The following is a 25704-nucleotide window of genomic DNA, read 5'->3' on the forward strand; positions in this document are numbered from 1 at the left end:
ATTTTGTCTGGGTTTCGGGATCAGGGCATCCATCCTCAGCCCTATGTGCTCCAGGGGGAAGGACTGAGGTTTTAAATGTGCCTCCATCCACATGTGGATCTGCCCTAAAATCAGTGGTGGTTTTGGTACATGGATGCAACTCAAGAGGATGAGGTTGGTCTCATCTGTTCTGCCTGAACCTAGAGAATCAATACCTAAAAATACAGAAAGCAAAACTCAATATACTTGATTTTGAGAGATTTTAAAAACATCTTGGTCAAATGTAGTCTAGGTATGTGTCCTAGGTTACAATGTAAGATGTGCCCAAAGTATGTATTCTATCACCATCTACATGAGATGTTGAAACTAGGTTGGGCAGTGTTTCCCTTGCCCCCTCCCTCCAGACTATCTTCTGTTAATGGGCCATCAATGCCCTGCTGCATGACTCATAGATAACTCCCTCTGGGAGCTATCTCTGTTTAATGGGCAATCAAGGACCCATTGCAAGACTCATAGAATGATATTAGCCCATTGTGAGATGCTCTGCCCAGGGGGAGGAGCCAAGCATTCCCACCTGGATATAATCTGGTATTTGGGACAGCACAGGCAGCCTTACCCACTGGATTCCCAGAGGACAACAGCTGCCAGACCTTTCTGCAGGAACACTGCTTCAGCAAGACCACTTCATCTGGACTGCTACCACCATGGTGCCAGGTTGTATTCTGACTCTGTCAGTGATCTTTTGTACTATTGCATTTGTTTTATTTTATTTTATTTTACCTTTTTTTTTCTCTCCTATTAAATTGTTTTTTCTGACTGGGAGTCTCTTGCTGGTTTAGCTTTCAAGCCAGCACAGTATGGATTGACTAGACCATGTTTTGAATGATCTATAATGACCAGCCTAAAGTGAAATGGCACCTCTGCTTACTTTTAGTAATTTTTTCCTTCCAAGAGAACCCTCTCCCATGTTGTCATGGGTTAGTACAGTTTGGTTTTTTAGTTATAGAAGAATGTAGAATAATTCTCCAGGTCAGGACCTGGGAATTGCTTTGGAAGAGACAGCAACCTATCAGAGAGTTAGTTGGAATATTGGTGTCTGTTCTAACCACTGAAATTGTTGGCTGTGACTTTGGGAAGTACCATATAAAACCCCATTAATTTCCTGTAGGTGGGTCCTTTTTCTTCTTCCTTTGGCCAGAGAGAGACAGGTAACATCGAGCTGGGCCTGCTGCTCCCCCCTTTTTGGGGTGTGTCTGGTTCTGTCCCCGCACCGGGTGGGAGCTGACCTCCGGCTAGCTCAGGTCAACACAGCCACAGAAGGTCCCAGTTCGTTTCGGCTTCTCAGCTTAGCAGCTGGACCCAATAGTGTCGTGACAGCGACAGCAGCAGAAGAGAAAAGGCTGGCTCTCAGCTTAGCAGGTTAAAAGATGTTTATTAGCTGAAGAGCTGAGGAGCAGAGAGCCTCAGAGCTCTGAGCTGAGAGGGTTTGAATCTCCCTCCTCCACCTTATAAGCAGGGGAGGGGTTCTAGGGAGGATACAACAAGACAACAAATCAGGGGATTCAGGGGGTAACAAGGTGTGCCCACCCCCAAGCCTTGGACCACTAAAATCCAGAGCTAAAGGAATTCCCCCCAGGGGACCTATCACCTGAAGCCCTCTCCCTGAGATTTCGCAATCCGGGAGGGCTCCTCAAAGTGATAGACAGGCTGCCCCAGAGTGAGGAGGGTGGGAGGACTGACACAAAACACCTTGTTATACAGACAACACAAAAAGGGTTACAACATTGGGGATACAGTGAAATGAACCATAACATAAACTTCTAATAAAAACCTAATAAAACAGTTCTGCACCACCACATTGGGGGGAGCTGGCCTGAGGCCTGGACAGATTCCATCGGCTCCTGGGTGAAGGGGGGGGAAGGAGAGGTTGCTGTTTTGCAATAGCTACTTTCTTCAGACTTCTCTGGAGCAGCGAGAGATCTCTGCTGGGCCCCTGATAAGAGCTATGGGCACCATTTGGGCCAAAGCCACCCAAATTTACACTGAGGGGTGGGCTGAGAAGGCATTTATGATCCTGCCTGGTTTTTTTTGTGATTCTGGACTGCCTGAGTGCTCTGATCTCTGATGTTTCTGTGAGTTCTTCCGCCCTCACCAGTGCAGTCTTGAAACACCTAACACCACAAGCTACAGAGAGAGAGACAAATACTCCAAGCAGATTTAACTCTTTCTTAGCAACATGAAGCTTCCAGAGCTTAGCCCTTCTCTGAGAGAGTAAGAAAGGACAGAGTGAACATAAAGACCAACAGCATGAAGTCAGTAGAGCAAGAGTGAAAAGACTATTAGGACAGAGGGTTGAAGAGTTGGTTGTTCCATTCTTACTTGAGCCATGGAAATGAACTCTAAATTTAGATCATTCCTTTAAATCATGGGGAAAATATGCATTTGGGGAGATGATTGTTTTAATTTGTGTGTAGATTTGAGCAAAAGTGTTTGTGATGAACTAAGTCATATCCTATAAGATGCTTGAACAGAGATAAAGATGAGAAGCCCCCTGTGCCAGTGAAGAAGTGAGACGATATCTCTGTACCTTGAGGTGAAGAATCCTTTGCTTTAGAGTTATTCATCTTTAAAAGGTGACACCCCAGTATGCAAAAGCTTGGGAAACTGCTCCTGGGAGGGTCACAAAGGCAGGTTTCTCCAGGCGGTTGTTTTTGTGACAGTTTAAAACCCACAAGAGAACTGTTCTAAGTTGTCAGTGGGATCCATGACTCTAAAAGATACTCTTCCCCTAATGAATTGATGAAAGACTATTGTCAGATAGTGAAACTGACTGAAAATTACAGGTTTTGTCTCTTTATGTTGTTTTGTAGGAAAGTGAACAGTTTGTAAGGGGAGGGAAGTGTGTTTTTGAAGTTTCATTCTGTTTTAGGGGTTTTTTTCCAACTTTTTTTTCTTTTCTATTCTTTTAGTATGTGTTAATAAACTATTTGTAAATTTTAAGGTTGAGCCTGCTTTGTTTTTCTCCTAGTCTCTCTCCCACAAAAAGAGTAAGTACTAAGACCAAAATTTAGTGAACGTGAAACCACTACATTAATTGGTGTTTCTGCACGGTTTGAAATTAAAACTATTACACATGTCCTGGCCATCTTTAAAGAGCACAGCTTACAAACATTTAAAACTTAAACCAAAGGAAGCCCCTGGTTATTTTTTTAAAAAAAATATAATATGAAAAGCATGGAAGACTCAGCCTCAAAAATTGCTAATGATGTTTAACACTCACCATTAAAATCACAAAAGCGGTGCAATTTATTGTAATCAGAGAAACACTTGCTTTCAGCCCTTTCTTTAAAGGATTGTGTGAGATATTTACATACTAAATTAATGTGAATGGCTGCTAAATACACACCAAAGTTCTTCCAGCTGGGAGACACGGGTGTGCAAAGGCCAGGCTACTTGGGTTCTTGAGGAGAGCGGAGGGAGAAGCTCCCCCAAGCCCAGAGGCTGCTGAGATGGAGCTTGTGGGTGGGCAGCTTATATAAACCCTGGATGTGCTTGTTCTGCAGCTACGTTTTTATAATAAAGCCCAAATTTGGAGTTTCCTATTCTTATGATTCGACCCCGTGTTTCTCTCCACCCCCTCCTGAGTTCTTTTTTAAAAAAAACAACCCTAAATTCAGAAGGTAACTGTGAAGCTGAAGTTTCTCTCCCCCTTGCCCTTGGTTTGGTGGGACTTTGGGATGCTGAGCTCCACCCTGATGGGCTCAACATCCCGAGGCCTCCCCACACTCACCATGGATGATGGGCAGTGAAGAAGACAACAGTGATCTGTACTTAACATTAGGTGGCACAAAAGAGTTTCCTTTTGCTCACAGGAACACTGAAATCGATGGGCAATAACCAGCAGAGATTTTCTTTTCTTTAAATGAAATTCTCCTATTTTTTCTGGCTTTCCAGCAGCCTTTAAAGTGCTTCTGTTTATAAACTTACTTGATTTTGTCTTTCATTGCATCTCTTTTGTCTCAACCTAATTCATTTTAAAATAAGACATAACCCAGCCCTCACTGTGGTTATATTTACAGAGCAGCCAAAGGGCTCTAAAACAGGCTAATTTCAGTGAAACGCCTTCTGTCCCTCCTCCAAACCAAGGTTGCCTTTAAGAGCTTTGCCTCTCTGGGCCCTGCATGTCCAGAGCAACCGTGAGCACGCAGGGCTGGTTTTAACCTGGAGCTTTTCTTCCGTGTCCTCAGCTGGGGCTGTTTACAAACCACAGCTGTTTACTCCTGCTTTGGTTCCCCACACCACACTCATCCTGTTCCTGGAGCTGAGTGAAAAAACGGGCTTTTGGGAGTTACATTTCCTTCTGCTGCTGCTATAATCCTTCTGGAGAGAGCTGGAGGTCATGGTCCTGCCGCAGAGCCACACGGGCTCTGTTGCCTAGCGCAGGGGTGGCCACAGGCCCATTGCCCCAAGGCCACGGGGCTGCAGCTCACAAAGATTTACCAGTGAAATAAATCAGTTTTATGGTTCAGAAACAATTCATCGCCCGCTGTTCACATCCCAAATCCCTCTCGCTCCCAGGTACAGAAGGGTTGGTGTGCTGGCAGTGCACAGTGGGAAGGCGCCTGTCCACTTGTGTGCTGCTGCTTATTGAAGACAAAAGCTTGCTCCTTGCTCGGGCCGCTTCTCAGGATTCCTAAAGGTAATTTTTTTCCCCCCCTACACTGCTGGCAGAAGGATTGGGTATTGTTTTCTCCGAGGTTCGGCTTCAGAAAGGGGGAGAAGAAAAAAAAAACAAACCCAAAAAAACCAAACAAAAAGGCCGTTTCACTGGCGATCCCTTGAAGTTTTTGCTGCTTCCCTGCCTCCCCCAGCACCCACCTGGCTGCCGGGGCCAGAGCTTCCCCGTTTCATGCCGTTCGATGTGATTGTCCCCGGGACGCGCAGAAATATTGATACAGAACGCACTGACACGCGGCTCTGGTGATGGACACATGCTTCCCAGCCCCGCAAAAGCAGCACAGATCGTTTTTCCATCCCAAAAGTGCTTTTTTTTTCCACCCCAAAGCTGCGGCAGGTGTCAGTGGCACTGCCGGGATCGGCCCCTCAAACCCTCCCGGCTGTGCCTGGGGCTAGGGGGCCAAAGGAGCCTCCGCACCCCGGCTCGGCCAGCGGACAAAACAGGTACCCGCAGTTTTCCAGCAATTTTGTTTTTCTTTCGTAAAAAGGTTTATTTAAACTTTTTTTTTTCTTTTTTTTTCTTTTACAACAATAAAATATTGTGTCAATATAAACCCCTTGACTAAAACTGGTCGACAACCAAGCGTTACAGCCACTCGTGCGTTTCATTATTATTTTTATCCGACACCCATTTAGACTTCTTTTTTTTGTTGTTGTTGTTCCTTTCTGAAACTTTTTTCTTTCTTTCTTTTTTAAACATAATGCGGAATTTATTGAAAATAAATAATTGTTGGCAACTGCAATAAGCAATTTTGGATAAAATAGTAGAAAAAAGCAACCTTTAATGAAAATAGCATTTATTATACATCAGTTACTAAATGAATAAACTAAATTATCTTTCTTTAAATTAATAACTTCCAAAAAACGTTTAATATACAAAACTGTACAGTTATAAAGTTGGCAGAAATAGGCAGGTCCTCAGTGTCGAGGTTTTCTTTTTTTTCTCTTAATTTCTTTTTTTTCTTTTTTTTTTCTTTTTTTTTTTTTTTTAATAGTGCTTACTGAAAAATACTTGAAAAATATAAATGTCGAAAGGAAAAAATCTGGAGGAGGGAGGGGGAGAGGAAAGGAGGAGGAGGGATGCTGTGCGGGAGCCGCGAAGTGGGGACCGGCCCGGCCCTCGGGGGACCGCGGATGCAGCCCCGGGAGCGGGGGGTGAGCCTCGCCCTGCCCGGCGGCCCCGGGGGTGCGGGAGCAGCGCGGGGCTCGAGGGATGTGCAACACAGACAGACAGACAGACAGACAGACACACACACACACACGGACCCCTCGCGGGTGGGTGCGTGGCCACCGCACCCCCTGGCCTTGGGGACAACACAGCGACGGGCTGGGAGGGACAGGGGGAGAGGGGGCGGGTGCAGCTCAGCACTTCCCTGCGCCCGACAAACGGCTCCTGGCGTTAGCTTTGTTTTGGTGGTTGAGGGTTGTTTTTTTCCTTTTTTCTCCCTGTTTTGTTTTGTCGGTGATTATTTTTTTCTTCCCCCCCCCCCCCCCACCCCCTAGAAAAGCTTTTCCACAAATCCAGCATCTCCCTGCGACGCGGAAAGAAGCTCAGAGCGAACCAAAAGCGGGCGTTTTCTGTTTCCTTCCCTCCCTCCCCCCTGACACCTCATTCCTCTTCAGTATCGAAACAAAATACAGAGAAATCGATTTCCAAAGCGAAAGCGCAGGATAAAGGTGTTTTACTACAGACCTCTCAGTCTGGCACTGATCAAAAAGCCCAACTCATCTTCGGAAAGAAAGTCTGGCAAATGCCACGGGTTTGGTTGTGATGCTTAATTTCGGGTAAATCTCTTAGAAATAATTATATATATATATATTTATATATTCCCTTGGGAGAAGAAGGGGGGAGGTCAGGCTTGTGAACCAACCGTTTACGGTGTTGGGAAGTTCTTGAAAATTAAGAAAAAAGCTGCAACAAATAAGCCAGCTCTTCACATCGGTGCAGGGCTCGGCGGTGGGGCGCGGAGGGAGCCCCGTCTCTTCGGGGGGGGGGGGGGGGGGTGAGGAAGGGCCGCGGCCACCCGGCCCCCACTGGGTGACATTGCCGGTGCTTGGGGAAGGGAGGAACGTTTGGACTGCTCAATTCGATACAAATTAGGTCACAAATATTGTGTACAGTTTGTAATAAAACACCTCAGACATTTAAAAACGTTATATAAGTCTCTAAAAATGCAAAACTAGTCTATTGTAAAACAGATTCACCTGAAATACAGCTGATATAACCAAGGCGCTGGAAAGTTACTCATAGGCACACATCTGTCTTTCGTGGGTTTTTTGGTTTTTTTTTGTTTTTTTTTTTTTTAATTTTCTATTTTTAAGTGGGTTTTCCCTTTTATTTTTTTTCTGGGTTTTTTTGTTTGGTTTTTTTTTTTTCTTCCTTTTTGTTAGGGTTTTGCTCTGCGGTGGGGGTGGTTCTTTTTGTGTCTTTCTTTTTCCTTCGTCCTAGCGGAGAATGGAAAACAAACCTTGTCTGCGAGTAAACACCATGTGTGATCAGCGGAAAGGTCGGAGAGAGGAAAAAAATATTGCCGAGGCGGCGGCGGGCACCCCTCGCCGCGTTTCTCGAAACCATAAGTTAAAGCCCGGCGGGCAGTCCTGCGGCCGGGCAGTCCCGTGGCCGCAGCCCGTGGTCAGAAGTCGTGGCAGGCCGTGTCCGTTTTCACGCCGTGCGAGTATACGTCGTGCTGCGGCTGCTCGCCCGGCGGGGTCATGCGCTTCTCCTTCTGCCGCCGGTTGCAGAACCAGACCCGCACCACCTCCTTCTCCAGCTGTAGGCTGTCCGCCAGCGAGGAGATCTCCTGGGCGGCCGGCTTGGGGCACTTGAGGAAGTGCGTCTCCAGCACGCCCTTGACACTCACCTCGATGGAGGTTCGCTTCTTCCTCTTCCTCCCCTGCGCCGCGATCTTGTCGATGCTCGTGGGGCTGCCAGTGGAGGAGTCGGCCTCCTCCAGCCACTTGTTCAGCAGCGGCTTCAGCTTGCACATGTTCTTGAAGCTGAGCTGCAGGGCCTCGAAGCGGCAGATGGTGGTCTGCGAGAAGACGTTGCCGTACAGGGTGCCCAGCGCCAGCCCCACGTCGGCCTGGGTGAAGCCCAGCTTGATGCGGCGCTGCTTGAATTGCTTGGCGAACTGCTCCAGCTCGTCCGAGGTCGGCGTCTCCTCGTCCGAGTGGTCCTGGCAGTGGTGGCCGCCCAGCTCGCCGTGCTCGCCGCCGGCCTCGCCGCGCAGCCCCGGGTGCAAGCCCTGGCCGGCGGCGGCGTCGGGCGGCGGGGTGAGCCCGCCGTGCTCCAGCATGCCGCCCACCGCGAACCCGCCCTGCGAGTACACCCTCAGCGGCTGCCCGGCGGCGGCGGCCGCGGCGGCGGGGGGGGCGGCCAGCGAGGCGCTGTGCGCCGGGCTGGCGCCCCAGGCGCTGGGGTGGTCGGCGTGGGGCGAGTGGTGGTGGATGATGGCGCCCAGCTGCAGGTCCTCGCGGCCCGGCTTCACGTCGAGCTGCTCCGGCGGGTCGCCCGCCAGCGCCGCGGGCCAGGGCGCGCCGTCGCTCAGGCTGGTCACCCAGTGATGCCCCAGCGGGTGCCCATTGCCGGGGACGCCCTGCAGGTACTCGCTCTGCAGCAGCTTCTGAGGGCTGCGGAACGGGCTAACCTGTTGCATGCCCGCGCCCTCGGCGTGGGCGAGCGCTCCGGCGCCCAGCAGGCCGTAGGGGTTGGAGGCGGCTGTGGCCATGGCCGCGGCAGCCCCACGAGTTATACTGTGCCGCCACTGCCGTGCCAGCCTTTGACATCCACCGGCACGGCGGCCCGGCGGCGACCGCACCACAACTAGCACCCGCGCCGGCCAATAGGAGCGCACCGCCGGCCTAGCTGACCAATGGGCGCGGTGCGGGGGCGGGGCGAGAAATTATGGGGCGGGGCCTCGCGGGCGCGAGGCAGGAAGTGAATTACTCCGCCGGCACCGGGGCCCGAGGCGGCCCCGCCACTTAACTCCTTCCGCGCCGGGCGGGGACCGGCGGCGCCCGGGGGGGGGGGGGCCCGGCTTAAATGGGGAGCGCCTGGGAACGGAGGGGGGGGGAGGGGGGCGCGGGGGGCACGGCTTAAATGGGGAGCGATCAGTTAAACGGCGGCTCCCCGGCGGCAGCAGCCCCGCGGGACCACCCCGGCTCTGCCCCCGCTCCCCGGCCCGGGCGCGCTCCGGGTGTGCGGCGCCCGCTCCGGTCCTCCCCCGGTGCGGCTGCCCCGAGCCGCGCGTCCCCTCCTGCCCCGGCCCGTGCGGCGCCGCCGCGCTCGGTCGGCAGGGAAAAATAAAAAAACCAACTGAGAAAACCCCCAAATAATAAAAAAAACAGCTCCCCCAAAAAAGGGCTTCCTGGCCTCGCCGCCGGTAAATCCCGGTGGATGCTCCTCAAAGTTCGCAGCGCCTGGCGGGCGGGCTGCAGGGCAAAACCGGGAAAAAAGGAGTAAAAGGGGGAAAAGAAAAAAAACGTGAGAAAAAGGAAAAGAATGGGGGAAAAGGCACCGTGCAGTCCCCGGGGGACCCCCCCCCCGCGGAAGGAGCGGGCGGAGCGCGGAGCCCCCCGGCTCTCTCGGGCCCGGCGGGCAGAGCTCCGCACCCGCGGAGCCCCGGCGGGCGGGCGGATGCGCAGCCCCGGGACCCCCGACCCCGCTCCCGAGTTCCAAAATGACCTTTCCCCTTGCATCGTTTTGGACGTAACCGAGCTGCGTAATTATATTTGCACTTCCAGAAGACTGCATCAGAGTCCCCTTATTGGTTTGAAATTCCATTAAATATATTGCAAGAGCTCCTAGGTTAAGCTTGATTTAAATTTGCATACATTTTCATATATTTAGCAGAAATAAAAGAAGGCTTGCAGCTACCAGAAAGTCATTAAGGCATAAGTTTCTCTGAGAAGACAGATTTGAAGAAAATTCAAGAAAATGAGAAAATAGATCTAAATAAGGTGAGCGCTCCTCTGGTCTTTCCGAGCCGGGGTCCCATCGCTTTCCTAATAATTATAATAATAATAATAATAATAGCAATAATTTCTCGCCGGGGCAGCGTGTGAGCGGGGTAAAGGCAGGGCTGGGTGGTGAGGAGCAGAGCGGGCTGGGACCGATCGCGATATATCGGGGACTCTGCGGGTCCCCACCGGGCGAGCGCTGCGCACCCGCGGGGGTGCGGGGACGGGGGGGGGGGGGGAGGCGACTCGGAAAATAAATCAAAAATAAGGAAAAGTAAATTAAAAAATTAAATTTGCGGGTAGAGGGGCGGCGGTGGGGGGAGGGGGTCAGCGGGAAGGTCGGGAGATGGGAATGTCCCCGCTGGAGCCGCGGTCCCGGCGCGGTGCTGTGCAGGCGGTGCGGGGCGCGCAGCTCCGCGGCCGAGCCCGCCCGAGCGCGGGGAGGGCAGGGAAGGAGTTATAGCAGCAGCCTCTTCCTCGTTTTTTGGTGTTTTTTTTTTTTTTTTTTTTCGGTTTTTTTTTTTTTTTTTTGTTGTTTGTTTGTTTGTTTTTTTTTTCCTTCCCTCTCCGCTTTCACAAGCTCTTCGAAATAAACATCACCGCAGCCCGCGGGGGAAAAAAAAAATCCCACCAACCCCCCCCCCCCCCGACAACATAAAATCCTCACTGTATAAAAACGTAACTAAATTATTTAAAATTAATTTACAGTTTAACTTCCGAAACAATTTTTCAAATCCCATTGCCCGTAAAAATAGATGTTCAGATCCAATTTAATCTTTGCTGCAAATGTAGCTAAGGCAGAGCCTGGCTCTACTCCTGCCGAGGCGGCTCTCACCTCACCTATAGCAGAGTACGGTGGATTTTATAGTGTTTTTATCTGCATATAGTTAAATCTTCTTGCTGTTCTAACTAATCTGCTGGAGAGGGTTTCTTTAGCTCTTTCCTGTCAGTCTAACTTCCCAAGTGTAACAGATGCCGCTCTCAAGCGGTCCTTTCTGCTGCTTTTCTTTATTCAGCCTCGCATATTTCTCCCCATGATCTGGGTTTCCATAGAGAGAGGAATAAAAGGGGGACCATGGCCACAAATCCCCTGCCCCATGCAGAATAAAAGAGCCTTATTCAATAGCCGACCCCGTCTGGACATGGGAGAAAAATAAGTACATGCAAAGCTACTGTTGCAAGAATTTGTAACTTATTTTTCATAGATAGAAACCCATTAAAGTTTTTTGGTTTTTTTTTTTTAGTAGTAGTAAAAACAAAAAAAAATTTAAAAAAAATTGGGTTCGGACTGTGAGCTTGAGCCCTTTGGCTCAGGGTGCTCCCGCCCTGGAGGGACCCGCGTTTCCCCAGCAAATAACTTGCTTTAATATCTATTTTTTTCTGCTAAATCTTCGGCGTGAAAAAGCTCGCACAATAGCTGGAGTCAGCCACCGTCCTGGGGCAGCGAGAAGTCGCTGTGGAAAACGCCCCGCTTTGAAGTGCAGGAGCTGGGATTATGTCGAGTCCCCCTGGCACAGGCGGCACCGGGGCTTTCTGGGGTCACCCGGCTGCGTGGCTCGGCCGTCGCCGTACCTCGGTGGCAGCGGCGGTGTCACGCACGCGTTGGGCAGGGCTGGCGCTGCCCGCTCCAGCCCCACGCCTTCCCCTTTAAGAGTTCCGGTCGGGATGCGCTTGTGTTCCCGGGCTGGAGTTTGGGACCTGAACCCACCAGCACGTTTATTATCGTGACAGAGCTGATTTTATTATATTTAAGAGATTTTTTTTTCCCCTCCTCTCATTGTTCACCCGCGGGAGGGGAAGGAAAAAAAAAAAAAAAGGTTTAAAAGGGGTTCGTTTTGATTGTGTTTAATACAGCATGAAGCTTGGAGCGGTAAGCTGTGCCTTGGTGTCGTGACCTCTATATTGAAAACTTCACATTCAACACGAGTTCACTTTAGAGACAGGACGAGTTAGATTGCGCTTGGTGGGAACAAGTGCAAATTTAAAAACAGAGTCAATCATAACGGGGGTGGGGGCTGGGAAAGGGCAATTTAACCGTTTCTGGGGCCAGGAGTTAAGGTTTGCATTGTGTACATCATCCAGGTACTGGGGCTCCTGCTGAAGCCCAGCCGTCCCTCAATGCTGATAAAGCGGCTCCTGGAGCTCCGGAGAGGCTTTGGGAACACCTAACCAGCGTGGGGGAAGCTTGGAAACAAAAAAGGAATTTAACAGAGTATTAGCAGAAATTAGACAATACCGACACAAGCTCAATTATTTTTTTGTTGTTGTTTTTTTTTTTTTTTTTTTTTTTTTTTTTTTTTTTTTTTTTTTTTTTTTTTTTTTTTTTTTTTGTCTTTGTTGGCTGCTCTTGAACGTGAGTAAATGCTGTGCAGGGAGAGAGGAGGGAGGGAGGGAGCCACTGCCATCTCCGAGCCACAGCCAGGAGATGAACTGACAGATTGCAAATTTAACTAGCCCCAATGTAAGAATGAATGCAGCACCCCCCCCCCCCCCCCCCCCCCCCCCCCCCCCCCCCCCACCCCCCCCCCCCCCCCCCCAATCTCTCCCAGCACCAGCCCGGCAGCAAAGAGCCTGGCACAGAGGGAGCGTGGCTGCGGCTGGGCTGGTCCAGGGAGGGACAATAAAGCTAATCCCGGGCAGGAAAAATCACAAGGTAAATAGTATTTGTATTCTAACTGCTGCGATTTCCGAAGCGGTTTGGGCGACTCCTTTCTCCTCTGCTCGAATCGCCTATTATTGTTATTTTTATTATTATCATTAATATATTTTCTTACACGTTGTTGATGTTTGAAAAATGTACTTGCTGCGGGAAAAAAAATGTCGTTCATTCGTGCACTACTCTGTCATGTTCAGGTCACTGTTCTTTTTGAGCTGGGTCGGTTTTAGGTCTTGTCTCGAACATTTGGTTGACGGAGCAAAAAAAAAAAAAAAAAATCCGGGAGGTCTCTCCAAAGTGCACATTTTTGCTGCGGGGCCGGTCTCGCCGTCTATGAAATCCACGAGCTGGGTTTTGTAGTGTTTAGTGGAGAAGTGTGGATGGGGAGAGGCAGCGGGGAAGGGGCTGCGCCCCCGCTCCCGTCTCCTGCTCGGGCGGTGCGTGGCAGCTCCTGAGGTCACGGCAGGAGTTAATAGACCCCACAACAATGCCGATCCCTTCCCTTTTACGTAGGCGCTTTCCTCACCATGCCATTCAAACAGGTGTGATGACAAGAACGCGCTGGTTTCACCCCGGACCGAAATCCCGTGGTGGTTTTAGTTGTTGGTTGTGTTTTGTTGTTGGTTTGTTTGTTGTTGGGCTTTTCTTTTCTTTTCTTTTCTTTTCTTTTCTTTTCTTTTCTTTTTCTTTTCCTGTGAAGCTTCTCTCAGCAAACAGGGGGATGCGGTCAGAGATGGGCACCCCCAGTTCCCGCCACCCCAGAGGCCATCCCGCCTGTGCTTTAGAAATAATCCAAATACAATTCCCGAACGGACAGATTTCTGCTCAGACATTTAAAGGAGAATGGGTTGGATGTGAGCACGCACTAACTGGCTCTGTTGACTAATGAGACACCGAAGACAAATCGCTCTGTTCCTTGCCAAATACCTGCGTTGCTGTTTGGTAGTTTACCGAGCAATTTCCATGTGGGGTTTGGGTTCATGTATTGTGTTTTCCCATTTATTTATTTATTTAACTATACGCTTTTCCAGCTGTAGCAGTCGACGTGCAAAGCATCCAGCGATGCTCCTGATCTCGCAGAGGGATTGAATCGCCTCCTGCATTTTGAAGCGCCTCGTCATCTCTAGATTTACGTTTATAAATACATCGATGCTGCTGCTAATTCTTGGTTTTCTCACTGACTTTCGTGTGTTCACGGCTCGGTGGAAAGTTTCCTCCCCGCTTCCCTCAGATCGCGCCAACCAAAGCTGTTATAAAAATGAACTTTCAGGCCAGGCTGCGTTGCTAAAGGATGTTTCCTTCATGAATCGAGCTTGGGCAGTGCAGGATGGTGATGGTGCGGCCGGCTGGGTGTCGTTCGGTCACGACGCGTGGCCGAGACAGCGAGCCCTCCGTGGTGCCCCCCCCAAAAAACCCCATCAGTCCCTGCAAAAAGCTCCATGCGCTCCATCCCCAGCGCGTGCGGTTCCCTGGCACCTCCTGGCAGCTTTTTTCTCTCCCCCTCCGCCTAGCAGACTCCCAGTGAAAGGCTCTGGAGGCTGCAGCATCCCTCCCCCTCCGTGCCCTGCCCGTGGCGGGGGTCCCGGGAGCTGTGGGGGAGAAGTTCAGGGGGACGGGGCAGCGCACACGGGAGAGTCGCTTTCAAAGCGGGGGAGACAGCCCTCGGCTGCGAGAAATAAATGGGAATAAATCAAAGTGGAGGCTGCCTGGGGCAGGCAGTGCCCGGGGCCCGCCCCTCTCCGCCCCTCTCCGCCCCTCTCCGCCCCTCTCCGCCCCTCTCCGCCCCTCTCCGCCCCTCTCCGCCCCTCTCCGCCCGGGAGCGCCGGAGACAGGGAAAGGCGCTCTGCAAAGTTTTAATGAAATCACCGGCGGTATCGATTTTTGTGGTTTTTTTATTTTACCGTGCTTCAGACATTGGAAAGTATCCCTCCGAGGATGGGGGAGGGGGCAGAAGGCAGCGGTGCAACGCGAGCTGTATTGGATATTGAGTTATTTCATATTTTTGAAAATTAATGGCGTCTCTGAGGGTCCTCCAGAGAGGAAAGGACTCCGGGGGAGCTTGAGCCAACCCACAGAGCTGGGGTTTAAGCCATGCAGGTATCAATTTGCAGTCCCTTGGTGGAGCTCTAGGGGCCCGTGTTATCCCCGCACTCCCCGATGGAGAACTCCGGGAGAGCCGGCTCTCCCCCTCGGACACCACGTTCTTGAAGTGCCACATCCAAGTATTTCCTATTTGCCTCTTCTCCAAACTGTTTAGAAATTACTAGCAGCAGATAAGTAAATTGCAAGTAAACTTAGTGAATTAGAATGATTCTCTATCAGTTTAATTTATGTTTTATAGTTAGTTTAGCCTTCTGATTTGATTGCCTTAGTAATGTGAATTGCCTACAGCTGCTGATGATACAGCTTTAATTCTGTTTTAAAGGTCATGTAAACATGTGCCTGTAGCATAAGGAATGCAAATTCAATTCCCTTTTAATGCTTCCTCACATTCACTTCACAGCCTTCACCTAGAAAATTAGCAGGATTTAATAGGGAACTGTGTGGCTGTTGTGATTCCATTAAAAGCCCCTCTCCCCCCAGGCGTGGCTCTCCCAGGCCACCCCACACCCATGAGGCGGTCACGGAGGCACTTCCCACCGCCCGTTTTCGCTGAAATCGAGGCATTTTCCGCCCCGGGACGGATTCATCCCCTTCACCTGGGAGCTTTAGCCGCAGGTAACTATCCCAGGGCTGGAGAACCTGGCGGCACTGGGAATTACCCCTCAAAGGAGCCAGAGCATCACCCAGGTGTACACCTATGCGTAAGGCTGTAGTACAGCCGCGTGTTCCTTACGTCATGGCGAAAGACGGTGCTGGGAAAGAGAAAAATGGATAAAAATTCTTGTTTTGGGCCGAGGTGGGTTCTCCACATCAGCAGGAGAAGCTGCGCCGCGATGCCAAGGTGATAGGTGTAAATGCGAGACGCCTACGCCTTGAAGACGGGCATTTTCGAATTAATTTTTAAACACAGCCAACCCTGAATTCATCAGCGATTGCTTCACCCTACTGCAGGGAAAAAAAAAAGAAAGAAAAAAAACCCGGTAGAGCCAGGAAAAAAAAAAATTATACCACTATCTTCCCCCTGCTTCAAAGAGTTTTAGTGAAGTTGCTGGGAAGTTTCGCCTTTGAACGGTCGGACTCTAATGAGCGGGGAAGAACGTCAAAAAAAAAAAAGCGACTCTCTGGAGTCGCTTTGGAAAGGGAACGATCTGTCTCTGCAAAGCGAGCCAGGGCGAGAGGCGATTCCGCTGCCCCTCCGGCCGCAGGGACCCAGGCGGCTCCGGGCGAGCGGGGCCGGCAGAGCCCGGGGAGCCCGCACCGGGACCGGGGCACTGGAGGGACCGGACCCGCGCACCCTGCGGGCTTCTTGGCTGGAACAGCGTCGTCGCAAGAGGTACTCCACACCCCCTTTTGTCACGGGGTGTTTCCCTGCGCTCAGGAGGGGCTTCTGCATTACCCCAAACACTTCCCGTCCGCCCGCGGGATGCGGGCAGCATCCTCCCCCCCATCTTCATCGCCATCACCCCCCTGCCACCCCCCCCAGCTTCATCCCCATCGCCCCTGCCTCCCCACCAGCATTCCCACCGCTGCCTTCATCCCTATCACCCTCGTGTCCCTCTATCTTCATCCCCATCGCCCCTGCCTCTCTCTGTCTTCATCCCCATCAGCCCAGCCTTCATCCCCATCCCTGCCTGTGCCAGGCCCTGCTGGGTCACCCCACTCCCCACGTGCTGTGAAAATGGCTCAGTTGCCCCCCCCCCGAGGCCCAAGGAGCCGTGGTGCTGAGGGCACCTGCCTCCTTTCCTTGCAGTGGCAGGGAGGAGCCCACCCCGTGCCCATCTCTCTCCTTGGCAAAAATGAATGATTTTTAGCAAAATCTGAACACTTGTAGTAACAGCTCATTGGTGATTCTGCTAATGTTGCACACCTCATTAAATAGCCCCAAACACAAGGAGGTTTAAATGACTTTATTGAATTAAAAATAGCATAGGAAATCACCTATGGTACTTTAATCAAATAATTACTGTGAACTCTATACATACAGCAAGAGATTCTTTTTAACAAATCTATTCCTAAAACGGGGGGAGGGGGTGGGGGTGTGTCTGCTTAATGGCTGAAATAACTTAGAGCAGCACAACTCACTTGAAACATCGAGCCACATTGGGCACTTCCTAATATGTTCCTGTGTGTTTCCCTGAGTGTTTTTCTTCCTTATCTTTTTTATATATGAAGTTCTATTCCCCTCCTCTACTCCATGTATTTGATAAATTGTTCAAGTCCCTTGGCTGAACTAATTTCTTTTCATACAGAGGATAAAAAGAGAAAAACTTCAAAGTAGGTTCAGGTAATTAACAGCTGAGGGGAATATAGTCTAAACCATAGGCCCTGCTTTGCACTCAGGTCTGCTTTCAGAGCCAGCCGGCAAGGGAGTGCCTATTCCCTATAGCATCCAAATCTGCTTCCTCTGAACAGCTTTGCCAGGCCTCCAGTTATCACATCTGCATTTCAAACACAGTTTCTCTGGTATTAATTATTAATTAGCCTACAGTCACCCCAGAGGATTTAAGTTCCAGCCTGCACATACTTATTCATTGACTTCTATCTTGGTTTTTGTTGGAAAAATCCCCATTAGAATGCTTAATAATTTCCTTTCTCTCAGACCCTCTGTTCCAGTTTCATGGCAGGGAAACAGTATATTTTGAGATGGAAAATCACAGTGTTGTCTAGAAATTTGTTAAGAGCAAAACAGTATGTCAAGAGTTTGAACAAACCATTTCAAAATATTTAGAAGGAGTTTTGCTGGAGTATTTTTACCTTTGACAAACAAATTTATGGATTTCCCAGAACTGAGAGATGGTGGAGTCAAATGCAAGGCAGTTTGGCTGTGTGGAACAGTGCTCCATGTGTACTTTAAAAATACAAACTGGATTTAATTACTGGGTAGCACATTTAGAGGATCAAACCAAGGCAAACGTTTATGTGAAAGCTCTGGGGTTACCCTGCTATTGACACTGGTAAGAAGGAAAATAAAAATGCTGTTGCAAGGCACAGGAGTGCTTGGGCATTAAATCTGAGCTCTGTCCTCAGGAATATGGAACTGAAGGAGCCTATTTTTGTATCAGTCCCAAGGTAGTTTGGAAGAGGCTCCTTAGCCATTAGGATAAGTACATATCTTGCTGCTGCTTTCTTTGTCATTTTGTGTCTTGAGATTAAGGTTCCAGAAGTAAAAATACCAGAAGAAAAAAAAAAAAGAGGGTAGAAACTGAGTTATGTGATTCTCTTTTTTTCTTAAAACTACATGAAATCCAAAGTGCCTGTTAGAGTTTGGATGAGCTGCTTATTGGATACTCCCTTTTGTGAATGGTTTTTAATGCTACAATATCCCACCCCTCTGATGAGGCCTCTTTTAATTCCTCATGCAATTATACCTATATAAACTTTTTAAAATGTCCCCATAGTTTCTCATTTTTATTTGTGGTGGTGCTACCTGGAATAATCATTGAAACATGAAATATTGCTCCACTTTTCTTCCTAAGGAAGTGTTTAGTTTGTAATCATGAGCTCAGACTGGTTGACTTCTATGCCAGACTAGAATTGATTTTTGAAAGCATTTAATCTATGCCTAAGACTCTTTGAACTCCTAATTAGTGGAGGATATGGAAAAGAACTCTGAGACAAAAACATTTGTACTTAAACTGCCGGGCTATCTTGGGAAACAAAAATGCATTTTTCCAAAATTGCAGCTAAACCAACCCTTTTGGAGAATCATAAGCCTGTGTTGAAATGAGCACATGAAAATAGATGTAGGGACCAAAACTGTTGACTTCCATGAAGGATCTCTCTCCTCAACCTCCCTGAGAGTTTTGAGGAGTTGGTTTGTTGCTGCTCTTTTATTATTTTCTCATTTTATGAGTAGATCTGGGGAGTGTTCAGCATACAGTAATAACTATTTTTTCCTCTGCTTCAAATATTTAGAATATTTCTTACATTCAATTTAAACAGCAAAAAGTGCCTGCATTTCAAAAGGAAAAGAGGAACAGGCAATACTTCAAATTTAATTTCCAGGAAGATGGTTCCCATTTATAAAACAACAGATTATATCTTGGTGCTGGAGAGGGAGGTAGATCCAGACTATTTTAATGAGACAACCAGGACCTTTAAATCACTTCTGCAGATACTAATACCAGTAATAACAGTGATAATGGAAAAAAATAACAACCCTGGTGTGAAACCAGGGCTGGAATCTGTTCTCGGTAAATGTCAGAATGTTTCTGAAATTAAAACTTAGTGCTAATGTAGCTCTATTCCATATGAATATTAAAGAGGAATAGGGACGAATTTTTTTCCACAGCAGAGTAAGATGTTTTAGAAAACGGCCACTTGGCAGCTCGATCTGCAGGGATGGGTCTGGGGTGGTTTTAGGGGGTGGCTGAGGATAAGGGCAGCTGGGCTGGGCTTGAGCCCTCTGCTGCTGTCTCCTCCTTTTGCCTTTTTTTTACATTTATTGCCATTTATTAACCAGGTCCTTGGGATAAAGGTTCCATGCCCCAAGATTAGAAAACTGTTACCAGTGCTGTTAAATTACATTTCTGTATGGTTATAGATCCAGGAGTGAGGAAAGCATGAATGTACAGATACAGTGGGTTTGGCATGTTGTGAAATATTTGTTTGGAGAGATGAATTTCTATAAGAAGCCTATTTTATGCTTCATTTTATATATATTTACATTTATAGCTTTCTGTTAAAGCTTAAATATTTTACTCTGTTGGTGAGATCTAACCCTTGGCAAGTCTGGAAAGGCTTTGACCTCCATTCTTATTACACCCTTCACTTTTTTCATTTAAAATAGCACCTGCAATAGTTTTCCAGCCATGCCTGATATCCACCAAGGACTGAGCTGGAACTGCATTTTGTATTTCAAGTATTTCACACAAACATGTTTGGAATTCAGATTTGGAGGTTGCAGAAACCTTTTTATGTATAGAAGCCACATGGGTAATTCTGATTTTCAATTACTTGAAGAGTGATTATGGTAAAAGACTTGATTCCTTGTGTGTTCAGGGTCCATGGGCATCTCCTGATGAAACCCTGGATGCAGTTTGAGGGAGTATTTGCCACCTGTGCACTTGTAGGTGGGAACAAAGCTCTAGTAGAAGGGATGGGTGAAGGTGGAGATCTCTGCAGATATTGCTGTGTCAGCAGAAATGGGGTTTGATTAGGTTAGAGGAGAATGTGGGGCTGGACCTTGAGCTGACATCACTGGGCAGGGTGGTGCTGAAATTTGGGGTGCAAGGCTGGGTTACGGGAGCAGAGGATGTGTGTAGTGTCACCAAAGGCTGCACGAGTGACATCAGAATGATTTTAGTTAATGTCTGAAATAATCGAAGCCTCTGGAAGATCCTTGTCCTCCTCGGTGGTTTTGCCTGGCAATGAACGTGCCCTGGATGTGCAGGACATGCAAAATTGATGTGATGAGGGTGTGAAGAGGGAGGATCCATGAGGAGCCATCAGATTCCTGTGCCCAGGAGGTGCCACAGATCCTCAGCTGTGGGACAGCAGCAGGCAAGTGGGGACTTTGGCGTGGTGACCATCACCCAGGTATTTCTGTACTCAGCCTGAGCCCATCCTGAACTTGCTGTTTCCCTGACTACAACCAGACCATGCCTGTCCTCCTAAACTTTCCCTTCAGCCACATCAGCCCTAAAGCTCCCAAAATGTAACATCCTCAGAGCCCTTGCTGACCCCACCTGGCGCCTCATCGCATGCGGAAACCCTGGCGTGTTTTAGCTCTTCCAAGGCAGGGAAGGGCTCAGGCTGAGCCTGGCAGATGGCCAGCCCACAGTCCCTGATCGTGGCCACAGCCCCAACTAGTGGCCACCTGCGGAGGGTTTGTGGGATGGCTCCTGTCAGGCAGCTCCTGGCACAGCCGGGCACGTCCTGCTCCTGACCCACCACCTCCACCTGGAGCACCCATGCTGGACTGGGCACTGAGCTCCTTGGCAGTGCCCCTGTGGAAAGCTTTGAAGACTTTTTAGAATTCCCCATTCTCCCACTTATGTATTTTCATTTTTCCTAGTTTATTTAATTTTCTCTTTCCCCCTCCATGCAAAAATCACCTGGGCTCCATTTACTGCCCTTGCTGGGAGTTTGCAGTGTAATAAGTTAATGGAGCCAGGTTTAAGGTGAATTGTCACAGTTTGGGTGACTTCGATCAGCTGGTAGTCCAGCCTATTTGGTTGCAAATAATGTGCTTTCTAAAATAAAACCTTTCATCACCAAAATCATAGAATTTTGGAATGGTTTGGGTTGGAAAAGACCTTAAAAATTGTCTCATTCCAACCCCGCTGCCATGGACAGGGGAAAGAAAAATATGAACAGCATTTAAAAAACCATTTATACACACAATCCAAAGAATAAGGATGATAATTGGGAATTTTTTGGCTTTTATTATCATGGCTGTAAGTTTTGAAATCACAAACCCGAGTGTGTGTGCCATGTAACTGCTACCACCAAATCACATGTAACATTCCATGGTAATTGTGTTCATAATTATGGAGTTAATTGAATTTCTACAATAGTTAAAAAGGGGCACATAAAAGTCTCTCAAGATTAAACGTTTTAGTTAGGGAAGAACACACTCTTTTGGAATATTGAATAAAACAAAAGCAATTCTCATATGCAAGTGAGCTTAAGACTGATAAAATAACCTCCCAAAACGAACCTTGTCCATAAATGCTGTTCCAAACTGTGGGGTCACACAGAAGCCAGGGATTTTTTGCAATGCCGTAAGAAGGAAAAGTAGCATGCGCCGAGGTGTTTGTGAGCTGGAAAGCCACGGTAGAGGAGCTGCAGCCTCTGCATCTGCCAGGCTTGGAAGGTATTAGGAGTCCTCTAAAAATGCTCTGCTGCCAAATTAGCCCTGCTATTAACAGGATAATATTGGAACAACATGTTAGAAAGTCAGATTTTGCTTTAGCGTTTGGAAAGGAGAGGTAGTTTTTTTTGGTTTTATTTTTATTTTTATTTTGTGATCTCATTGGTGTTTTTGTGCCACTTTGGGCTAGCTTAACTCCCTGATTCCACAGAGGAGTCATGAGATGTAAAACCACAGAGAATGTGAACCTGTGGATCTGCTGTCTTTGTCCTGTATGTTATCAACTGATTTATCTTTAGAGAGAAAAGAATAAGGGCAAGAATTCCCAATATGTTTGATATTAAACCTGGATATGTCACCATAGGCAGTCATCCTCCTGAAAATAAGAAAGGATTGATAAAAATGTATTGGAGTCTTCTCTTCTCTTCTCTTCTCTTCTCTTCTCTTCTCTTCTCTTCTCTTCTCTCTTGCATCACTAAGAAATATAATCACTCCTTTTTTTTCCCTCCAGAAAAATATTTTTTTTAAGTTTACTTATTGCAAGAACAGACAAACATTTTCAACAATGAAATAATACACATTTGTTAAAAATAGCCCCAAATGTCAGCTAGCCCAGCAATGACCCAGCCCTGTAGGAAATCCAGCTTTAATACCCTTTTTCCAAAGGATCATGTGTGGAGTTTCATTATTTTCTCGTAGAATTCACAGGAGACTGTTTCTTTTATTATCCTGTTTTTTCTACTGATGAGATTGGCTTGAGTGGGTAAAATATAAAATATTGATAATTAGACCTCAGGTCCCTCATCTTTGGCAGCTGAGAGTTTCCATTCACTGCTCTTTTTGTTACAAGTTGCCCGTTCCTTTTGATGACTGGGCTTTATTTTAAATATTACTGATGTGAACTGATGGAGTAAAAAAAGATTAAGTCCCCCCAAAGTCCCCCAAAGTGCAGGGGCTTTATCTGTGTGATTTCTGCCTCAGCAGCCCCACTCCCCTCCCCCAGCAGCGCACTACAAAGCATGTTGTACAGGGACTCCATTAATCCTACATTTCCTAGATGGTATCTGAGGCACAGTGGGTTTCCACAGAAATTAATTTGTCCTGACAACAGGCCTAAAGATTGGAGTCTAGGGATCACTTGGCAAATTCCCTTTAAACTGAGCACAATAATAAACAGAAAGCTGATAATGACAGTTCTGAAAGACCACACAGAGGCCAGAGCCCAAGCCGAGGTGCTCAGTGTGGATCTGCGGTTGCCTCCGATAACGGAGCTGGGAGCTTTAACACCTGATAGGAAAATGAGCCCCCTGATTTATGCACACTTTAATATCCCAGCACTGGGCAGGGCTTGCTCCAGCTCCAACATTTTTTAACTCTTTTTCTGGAATGAAAACAAAAGTTTGAGGGTGATGTGGTTCAGCCCATTCTTATTTAATTATAATTTTAACTGCTCCGGGGCCATCTTTTGTGTCTTATTTTAATACAGCCCAAATTTCCTCAGTGCATCTTCCATGTGTAGACATTAGCAAAAGTTGGACAGTGGGTAAGATTATATTTCAAGGAATGAACCAAAAAAGTTCTCCATCTAAATCTATTTTCTTTGAGATGTGGTAGTTTAGGGTTCTGTTATAAATGAGATAGACCAAATTCGATAAATCAAAATTTGGAATTTTATTGAGAGACAAAATAACAGTCTCGGACAGCCACAATTAAAAGGACAGCATCGAGCCCGGGGTCGCCGCTGGGTGAACAACGATAACACACTCTGCCAGTCTGTTATCCCCAAGTTCACATTTGTGGTTTGCAGCAGTCTCTTTTTATACACTGGATCGCGGAGAGAGGCTCGGGATGTCGACAGTCTTCCCTCCGAGGCATCCTCATTAAACATGCAGGTTTCAGTTCTAAGAGTCTGAATGGATCAGCGGAGGAGGACAATGCTGTTAATGGTTGGGTTCAGGTGTGGTGTGGACATGTTAATTCCAGCCGGAGACCATCTAGATACGGATCTGATACCATCATCGGGTCCTCCGGGCTATCATCTCCGTTTTCCGTTGCCTTTTGTTTCTTTTCAGCAATTCCTGGCAGTGACAGTCTTTTGTCCTCCTTTCTGGTAATTCCAATCAAGCTCTTTCCGTGTCCCTCCCAAACCTTTTCAGGCTAGAGAAATTCTTGTATTTTATTAAGTCCCCTTCCTCCTGAGTTAACTCACAAAATGCTATTTTAAAACAAAACTTAACTTCTAACATGCTAGTTTATACAGAACTTATACAGTCGGTATTGCATTTTATATTCTATTAACATGAATTAACTTTAGAACAGATGTTACATTCCCTTTTAATGGTTCTCAGCCAAGGCATGTTTGTGTCTCTCTCCTGGTAATTCTAATCATGTTGTGTCTCGTGTCCCCCCCCTTGTCTTTTCAGGCGAGAGAAATTCCTGTACTTCTACTGAGCTGCTTTCTTCTGAGTTAACTCATAGCATATTGGATTAAAACAAAACTTATACTTATAGGGATGATATTACATTTTGTATCTTTTAACACGAATTAACTTTAGGACATATATCACAGTTCAATCATCTCCTCTGTGGTAATTCCTTCTTAAATATAGTGAAAAGTATTTTAGACAGACTTATTGCCTGTTTGCTTGGTTTTATTTATCTTTGACCTTGCTTATTTAAATGCTGTTGTTTTCCCAAAGTTAAGGTCTTGAAATATATACTGATATAGGAAGTGAATAAACAAACATTCAGTGGATATTTTAGCACTTGTCAAGGTAGGAGCGTTTCAACCCCTGATATTCATTAACATAGAATTTAGAGTTTTGATGATAATCAGGATTTGTGGCATGTCAGTAAAGCTCTGCCAGTTGCATCTCTGAAAAAAGTAATCATAATATTAAGAGTTAGGACTGATAGGGTGACGTTGAGTAAGAGATATTGTGTAACTCTTCACTGTTCAAGCACACGGTATTGTTGGGGGTTAGGTTTGTTCCTTTTTTTCTTATAGAATTTTTCCCCATAAGTTGCTAAGAGACTAAGTACCGGTGCTTAGATGGTGCTTGACCAACACAAAAGAGGCAGCCGAAAGTAGGGAGGGGGAAGATCACACGAGTTTTGGGGCAGGAAAAGGACAGAACTGGGGGCAGCTTGGTGCTTTTCTTGCTCTCAGCATCAGAGAGGACGACCAAGCTGGTGCTTGCTGTGGGAGAAGTCCACTATCAACAGAAAGTCCAGTCCTGGGAAATCTACCATCATCTGCTCGTGTGCCCAGGAATTCTGAGCTCCTTAGCCTGCCCTGCTGGAGCTGGGCCAGCCCTGTCCAGTCATTGTGGCTTCTTCAACGCTGCTCTTTTTTGCTACTCTGTAGCCCTGCACTCCCCTGTCTGCCAGGGATATCCTGCTGTTCCAGCCACCAGCCCGGGAGTTTCCACCGCTCCAGCTTGGTGCTGTCAGAGTCCCAAGAGATCAGACTGCCCCAGGCTTTGTTTCACAAAGCCCCTCGAGGTTCTTGGTTCTGTTTATTTTTAATGCTGTAGTTGTTGTTGTTTGTTTGCCTTGTTATACTTGCTAGTAAAGAACTGTTATTCCTTTCCCCATACCTCTGCCTGAAAGCCCCTTTAATTTTCAAAATTATAATAACTTGGAGGGAGGGGATTGGAATTCCGCATTCCTAGAGAGGCCCCACCCCTCCCTAGCAGATACCTGTCTTTCAAACCAAGACAGGTATATAACGATTTTAATAATGAGTTGAAAAAAGGAGGACAAGCTAAAAAGGTGTGGGAAAAATAGATTTTATTATTGAAAGATGCCTTGAAATTAAAGGCTAATTTTGTTCTCAATGTCCAAACATGAAATAACAGCCTATGATGCAGAGGGGACTGTGTAACTCTAAAAGGATGATCCTAAAGGCCTTTCCCAACCTCAGCCTGAGACGTTAATTTTGAGGAACTAAGGATTTTTAGGAAAGTTAAGATAATAAGTTGCTGAACTAGCTGAAGTAGATAGGTAATCTTTGTTCACAGTTAACAAAAGCCGGATCTTAGATAAGCTACCCTGGATCTTGTAACTCATTTCTTGTCAGGTTTATGTTTATGTAGTTGTGCTTGTAATGAAAAACAAAATGTAGTAAATAGGACATAAGATAGCTGCAGATTTCCTGCTTAAAGGACCCATTGAACACAGGAAACTATAAGTTCTACCAAGGATTCATTTGCCATGAATGCATTGAAAAGGTAGAAAGGTCAGAACAAGGAAGACTCATCTTACTTCCTCATTTTGGGTGACCCCTCCCCAAAATAGACCCCTGACTCATTTTAAGAAACAAAGTACGCATGCTTAATAGCCTTTTTGCCAATTAGCATACCAAGCGAGGAATGGGAGGTGACAGGGGTATGAATATGCATTTGTATTTTGGATATTCAACACTTTTGTAAATAAAAGACTTTGTAATTACCTG

General features: G+C 47.3%; 1 protein-coding gene across 1 annotated transcript; it reads right to left on the reverse strand.

Annotated features, from left to right (window-relative positions):
- Positions 1-7148: 7148 nt before the first annotated feature.
- On the reverse strand, positions 7149-8444 carry POU3F4 (POU class 3 homeobox 4). The gene has a single exon (XM_040088961.1). The coding sequence runs from the start codon at positions 8442-8444 to the stop codon at positions 7350-7352; it is 1095 nt and encodes a 364-aa protein (XP_039944895.1). The 3' UTR covers positions 7149-7349.
- Between the last annotated feature and the right edge of the window lie 17260 nt (positions 8445-25704).

The sequence above is a fragment of the Hirundo rustica genome, chromosome W (genome assembly GCF_015227805.2).
Source record: "Hirundo rustica isolate bHirRus1 chromosome W, bHirRus1.pri.v3, whole genome shotgun sequence".
NCBI classification, from domain to species: Eukaryota; Metazoa; Chordata; class Aves; order Passeriformes; family Hirundinidae; genus Hirundo; species Hirundo rustica.